General features: G+C 39.4%; 1 protein-coding gene across 1 annotated transcript; it reads left to right on the top strand.

The window, feature by feature from the left end:
- Positions 1-3,826: 3,826 nt before the first annotated feature.
- On the top strand, positions 3,827-7,050 carry LOC130986622 (uncharacterized TPR repeat-containing protein At1g05150-like). Its single transcript, XM_057910079.1, has one exon. It carries the CDS (start codon positions 4,470-4,472, stop codon positions 6,885-6,887), a length of 2,418 nt encoding a protein of 805 aa, XP_057766062.1. The 5' UTR covers positions 3,827-4,469; the 3' UTR covers positions 6,888-7,050.
- Positions 7,051-7,427: the final 377 nt, after the last annotated feature.

Below are 7,427 nucleotides of genomic sequence, written 5' to 3'. Positions count from 1 at the left end.
GGAGTGGAAAAAAGCTTCTGGGTGTGTTGGCTGGGAGTTGGGCCAGGGTTTGGGTTTTTTTGTTTGATTTTTTATTTGATTTTTTTTGTTAGATTTTTTATTTGATTTTTGTTATTCTTTTTTTTATTTTTAAAATTATATTTTTTTAATTCTTTTAATTTTTAATTATTGTAATATTTATAATTTTAAAATCTGTATTTTATTTTTATTGCAATGTTTGAATTTTAATTTTAATGAAAATTTAAAATTTTAAAATGAAAATATAAAATTGAGGATTTTGTGGAAATGAAAATCTAAGACACAATGTAAGACACAAGAACTGTAGAGGATTGGTGCTTAGGTGGAGACCACCGTCTAAACACCCCTCTAACTGTGGATGCTCTAAAGAGAACGCACCCTAAGAAAAAAAATGTTTTCCTCGTGGGAATCCTATGACGATTGAAGGAAAATCTTTCCAACCAGAAGAGAAAATATTAAGTATGCAAAAATATATTGCCTTGGCTGTCGTTGACTCATTGTGCGCTTCATGTTGTGTTATTTCCTATAGAAAAAAAAATTCTAGAAACTCGATGCCGGTGTATGCCTGTAACTACACAATTGACATTGAGATTTTGGTACGTTGACAAACGATCTATTAAAAATAGCATTTGTCAACATTCCAAATAAAAATAAAGAAAATATAAAGAAAAGGAAGACGAATATGATGGATGAGATTTATCCGGATGTAAATTCTTTTTTCATACTTTCTCCCTGCACGAAATATTGTCATAATGGAGGGAGACATGAATTTTAAGAAAATTTGTGTGTTTATTTAATTTGTGGAGAAAGAGGCCCACAAATGAAGAAAAGTAAAAAAAAAAAAAATAAGTTAATGAGTGGAGAATAAGGTTCACATGGTAGTGAGTGGAGAAATAAACTCACAAATTTACTAAAAATATATGAGGACAATTTTTTATGAACGAACCAAAATGACAATTAGGACAACATTTCATGGACGGAAGGAATATATGAAAAGGTCAAAGTTGTAATAAAAAATAGTAATTGAAAATTCATCTTCAAGATATGGAAATATTTGTTTTTCTCATAGGTATCTTCAAGATATGAAAAGATTTATTTTTTCATATATTTTGGTTCTTATTTGTACAATATTTTTATTTAGATGTTCGTAATTTTGATAGGCTTATTCGAAAAGTTTCATGTTAAATATTTTATGTCAGCAAAAAAAAATTGAATATTTTATTTTAAATGTTCATAATTTTTTACGGTTGTTCAAAATATTTTATGTTAAATATCTTTACAATTCTGAATTAGATATAAATAATATTATTCAAAAATATAATACGTAATGAACAATCATAATTTTTCAATAAACAGAAAATAATATTTCAATGAATATAACATAATTTTTACTCATAAAGTGTGAAAAAGAAAAATATTTTTATCACATTTTAGTGGTTCTCATTCTTTTATTTGTTCTATTTGGTGGAAAAATATATGAAAATATCATGAAAATAGTGGAGAGAGAAAAAAGATAGAGAGATGAGTTAAATTTTACATATCATATTTTTATCAATTTTCAATTTTACCGTCAAAATATGTAAAATTGATAATATATATATATATATATATATATGGTGTGGTTATAATGAGAACCACACTTATCATGAAAACATAAGAACCATTAAAATCAATGCATCTGCTATATAAATTAATGCATTCGCTATTAAATTTAAGGGTTAATTGCCGCTAAATTCAAAAGCTTTTTGAAATTTCGCGATATTCTCACCAACTTCAAAATCGGCGTATAAATACACGAATTGAGAATTCGTTCTTAATGTTCCCAAAATTAAAAAATCCGGCGAGATGACATGGCAAATACCTATGACATGTCAATTTCATGACAAATCAACTATGACATGTCATTGTTTTAATTTTTTTAATAATTTTATTTATTTATAATTAATTTAAAAATAAAAATAAAAATCACCTACGCTACCCCATACCCAAACACCCCCCCCCCCAAACCTACCCCCTTCCCCAACCCCCCGACCACCACCTCCCCAAACCCCCGGCGCCACCCCGACCATCACCTCCCAAACTCCCGGCCTGCAAACACCCCCCAAGCCTACCTCCTTCCCCAAACCCCGTTCGCCTCCTCCATCTACCCTCATCCCCACCCACATCGCCGCCTCATCCACCCACGTCGCTTCCCTCACCTTCCGCCTGCTCTAAGCCCTTTCTTCGCCGTCAGTCGCCTCTTTCGCTCTCTCCATTTTCGGCTCGTCAACAACCCTCACCCAATTTCATCCCCATTTTAGTTTGTGAATTTGAGGATTTGTTGATTTAGGGATTTTATTGATTTCATCCCCAATTTTACCCCTTTCTGAAATCTCGTAGATTTATCCCGGAAATTGAGGAGTCCTCTTGCTCACCGGCTAAATCTCGTGAATTTCTTCGTCTGGGGTTTAGGGGAAGAGGTGGCGGAGGAGGAGGGCGGCAGAGCAGGCATTATGGGTGCGAAGAGTGTGGGTTTCTTCGTCTGGGGTTTGGGGGGGGAGGTGGCGGAGGAGGAGGGCAGCATAGCGGGTGTTGTGGAAGAGCGCGGTGGCGGCGGGAGGAGGAGGAGATGGGGAGGGTGAGGTCACGATTTGGTGAGGCGATTTGAAGGAAGGGAGGCCACGATTTGTAGAGCGGCGGTGAAAGGCGAGAGAGAGATGGACCGGCGACGGTTGTAGGTGAGTGTGTGTGTTGTTGTTGACAGTTGAGAACAGGCGGAGATGGGCGGTGGTGGTGGTCTGGTGGCTGGAAGTCCAGAGCTCGGCGATGTGGTGGCTGGAAGTCCAGAACTCGGCGGCGGTGGTGGTGTGCAAGAGAAAGAGATTTCTGCAATTTTTTTTTCTTTTTTTTAATATTGTTGGAAATCAAAACGACGTCGTTTTGATTTTGAAAAAACGACGTCGTTTCCTTACGCCGCCGACTATGCCACGCTGTAATTACGGTAGTCCACGTCAGTTTCAAATTGGGGGAATTTTTTAATTTTGGGAACATTAAGAACGAATTCTCAATTCGTGTATTTATACGCCGATTTTGAAGTTGGTGAGAATATCGCGAAATTTCAAAAAGCTTTTGAATTTAGCGGCAATTAACCCTAAATTTAATTCATCCGAAAATAATAAAAATTTTGCTCCCTTCAGGATTCGAACCCAGGATCTGCATTCATCCACCAAGATGATGGATCCACCGTAGATCTTGATGATCGAATGGCTTAAAATGGTTCTCCGTTCTAATTTTATTTAGTGGTTCTTATTTGAACCTCTCCCTATATATATATATATATATATATATATATAATACAAAAAAATATTAACATATATATTCCCTCCGTTCCGCGAATCTTGAGTCAATTTTTTCGACACGGAAATTAAGAAAATAGTATTTAGTGTGTTAAATGTGGTAGGTGAAAAAGTGAAAAAGTGAAAAGGTGAATAAAGAGAAATTTTTTTGCCATATAAGAAAATGACTCAAAATTCGTGGGACGATCGAAAAAGGAAAGTGACTCGAGATTCATGGGACAAAGGGAATATAACTTATGATGATGTATCATGAATTAAAGTGTAAAAGGTGAAAAAATAGGCGGTTTGGAAAAAAAACTCTCCCTATTTAATGATAATTTTTCAACTAAGAAAACATATATGAAAATGAGTAGAAAAAAGAAAAAGAAATTATTTGTATTCCACCATTTTCTTTCTCTTTCTTTCTTGATTCCTTTACCTTTGCTTTCTCGTTGTTAAACCAAACTGCCCTTAAACCTTATTACATTTGTCATAGTTGAGCCAACAATGACACCCACTAGCCATCATTAACCCCAAAATAGATCAGCCAAGTAAACAAATTAAAAAAACAAAAAGATAAAAATAAAATAAAATAAAATTTAATTTAATTCCTTCAAAAGATAAATTAAATTCCCAGTCTGTCTCCGCCCCCACCAAACCCATTCAATCATCACAGCCACAATTTTCTGGCAAAATTAAGATGAAAAGAAACAATTAAAACAAATGGAAAATGAATTTAGGGAGAAAAACAAACGGCAGCAGACTCCTTTTTCTTTCTTCCTCTTTGTCTCGCAAGCCGCAAGATCCTAATCCAACCAACGTTACAGCTACAGAGGTACACTCTCTCACCCAGCTTCAAATCCGAAATGATATTCCCCATTTCCAGAAGCAGATGGATTTCTCTCTCAATTCTGTCAGCTGATTTATGACTATATTTTCCCCTAATCTTCTGCTCCTCAACTCTTAAAACTGTTTAGTTTGTTCGTATAAAGCCCTACCTCAATTGATCCCTGATTTAGACACCCTTTGTTCTCAATTTGATTCCCTCGAGCTCAATTTTCCAAATTCGATTTCGAATTCAGCCGACATTCCCAATTGAAACCCTAGAATATCCTGGAATAGGGGTGAAATCGAACTATGACGAGTCGAGGGAGCAGATCGGAGAAAGTGAAGCGAATATTCCAGCAATTCGATGCGAACAGAGATGGGGGCTTGAACCGGGAGGAGATGGCGGCGCTTGTGGTGGCCGTGAACCCTAGGGTTAAGTTCAGCGACGAACAGATTAGCGCAATTCTCGACGAGGTATTCCGCACGTACGGGGAATTCATCGACGGTGAGAAAGGCCTCACCTTTGACGGCCTCCTCCGGACCTACGACGACGGAGCCGGAGACGTAGACAGAGATTTCGATGCCCTAGGCCTCGAGCTGAAGCCGTCGGAGGATAAGAATGGAATCTCGCAGGCTTCCGAGGAGGCGGCATCGTCTTCCTCCGTCGCGGATGAGCGTGTGATGGAGCCCCATAAGAAGCAGCGCACTGCTGCGTGGGCTGCTTCCCCTAACCACGGCATTGTGTTCGACGACACATGGAAGCTCGTCGATGATCTGGAGATTCTGATCAATAGGTTGAAAATGAAACAAATGAAGGATGGGAAGATAAAGAATGACAATTCAGACGTCTTCTCCGATCCGGGATGGTCTAGAGAGCTCGGCCCATCGAGTGAGATATCGGATAAGAGAGTGATTTGGGATGAGTCCTCTGCGGATTATGCGGCTTTTGTTAAGGAGTTGGGGGTCTTGAGGTCCAGGGCCGATAGGGCACGATCACGAGCTGAAGCCTTTGATGGCCAAATGGCGATCGGTCGTGTTTTGTACGAGCATTACCTATTTAAGGAGGCATTGGTAAGTTTTAAGAGGGCTTGTGAATTGATACCATTTGATGTGAAGCCTCATTTTAGAGCGGGGAATTGTTTGTATGTTCTTGGTATGCATAGTGAGGCGAAAGCCGAGTTTCTGCTTGCATTAGAGGCAGCAGAGGCTGGTGGGAATCAATGGGCTTATTTGTTGCCTCAGATTCATGTGAATTTGGGGATTGCGCTTGAAGGAGAAGGTATGGTGCTTGGTGCTTGCGAGCATTACAGAGAGGCTGCTATTTTGTGTCCCACTCATTTTCGGGCGTTGAAGCTTTTGGGCAGTGCTCTATTTGGTGTAGGCGAGTATAAGGCGGCTGTAAAGGCCTTAGAAGAGGCTATTTATATGAAGAACGATTATGCAGATGCACATTGTGATTTGGCTTCTGCTTTGCATGCCATGGGTGATGATGAAAACGCTATTAAGGAGTTCCAAAAGGCGATTGATCTGAAACCGGGTCATGTGGATGCGTTGTACAATTTGGGAGGATTGTATATGGATATGGGTAGGTATCAGAGAGCTTCGGAGATGTATACTCGGGTTTTGGCTGTGTGTCCAAACCATTGGAGGGCGCAGTTGAATAAGGCCGTCTCTTTGTTAGGAGCTGGAGAAACCGAGGATGCTAAGAAAGCTTTGAAAGAAGCTTTAAAGATGACAAATAGAGTGGAACTGCATGATGCTATAGCGCATTTGAAGCAGCTGCAGAAGAGGAAGTTGAGGGGGAACGGCAATGGAAATGGCAATGGCGAGGCAGCCTTCATCACAGTGGAGCCCTCAAAGTTTAAGGTCATCGGCGAGAAAACCACGTTAAGGCCAGAGCTGGCCATCGCGCTTGATATCAGAAACTTTCAGAGGATCACTAGGTTGAACCGTTGTGAGGTTGAGCATATCAAGAAAGAAATGAGTGAAGGGGATGTGCCCATCTCCTATTCTGGCAGCGGCATGCCTGAGAAGTCCATTCGCAAAGCTTCACTTGAAGGGATTCTCCACAAGCTGCTTAGTTTCTTGAAGCCGGAAACTTTTGTGGGAGCTGTCAAAGCTATAAACCAGAAAATCCTCTGCGTGCTGGACGAATCAGAGTCGGGCAGGGTGGATTTGGGCATGTTTTTTGCGGTTCTTGCCCCTCTCTGCGGTGGCTCTGCAGACAAGCGGAAGCAAATTGCATACGAATCACTCTTGTGGCGACCTGTGAACGAAGGCAATACGCAGATCAAGAAATCCGATGCTCAGAGATACATCAAGCTTTTGAGGACTATCTACATTCCCACACACGGGATAAGTGAGATCTTGGAAATCCATGGAGAAACAGATAACTCGTTGGTTTCCTCGACAGAGTTCATCGCCATGTTTGATGATCAAGAATGGGGCTTTAGCATCATGTCGACCCTGCTGAAGCTGGAGAGCGGAGATAGGAGTCGCCATGGCAGCCACGTCTGTGCTACTTGCCGGTATCCCATAATTGGGTCTCGTTTCAAGGAGACGAAAGCGCACTTCAGCCTGTGCAGCCAGTGCTACAGCGAAGGGAAAGTGCCCTCTCAAGGCAAGCAAGAAGAGTATAGATTTAAAGAATATGCAAATGAGGCAGAAGCTGTCAAGGATAAATGCCTCTGGTTTGGTTCCAGAGGCTCCTCTCCTGCTGCCTCCTAACTTATTTTTCTAGTGGTTTAAAGTTAGTGTGAATCATAGTTAACTTCGTGGAATGTTTATTTTCTTTTTAGAGGGTTTCTTTTGTACAATAAATCCTTTTGGTATGTTGACTCTGAATTCTTTGTTTCAATGTGTAGGATTTCATTGTTTTGAGGTTTGTCCATTGTTGTTGCCATTTGCTTTCCCTGACTTCTGACAATGTACTTGAGCTTGGCTCTCTACCACTGTAAATTTTGAGTCAGTCTGTCACTTTTGGAATTCTTATTTTAACACAATTGAAATTGTGTGATTGCACTACATAATCTTTAAGTTTTACCTCATGGGTGTTTGGCTTAATTTATGCTAGCTTATAAGATGTTTCAAGAGTTTATAAAATATAAAGTATTAAGAGCTTAGAAATTATAAAAGTGTTTGGATAAATGAGCATATAATTTACATAGAGAATTTCGAGCTAGTGAAAGAAAATCATTATTAGAAAGATGAAGTTGATGAAATAAGAAATTAAAAAAGTATATGATGGAAATAACAAATCATGGCAGG

Source organism: Salvia miltiorrhiza, chromosome 5 (assembly GCF_028751815.1).
Source record: "Salvia miltiorrhiza cultivar Shanhuang (shh) chromosome 5, IMPLAD_Smil_shh, whole genome shotgun sequence".
In the NCBI taxonomy this organism is placed as follows: Eukaryota; Viridiplantae; Streptophyta; class Magnoliopsida; order Lamiales; family Lamiaceae; genus Salvia; species Salvia miltiorrhiza.
This window is presented reverse-complemented; position numbering and strand designations above follow the sequence as displayed.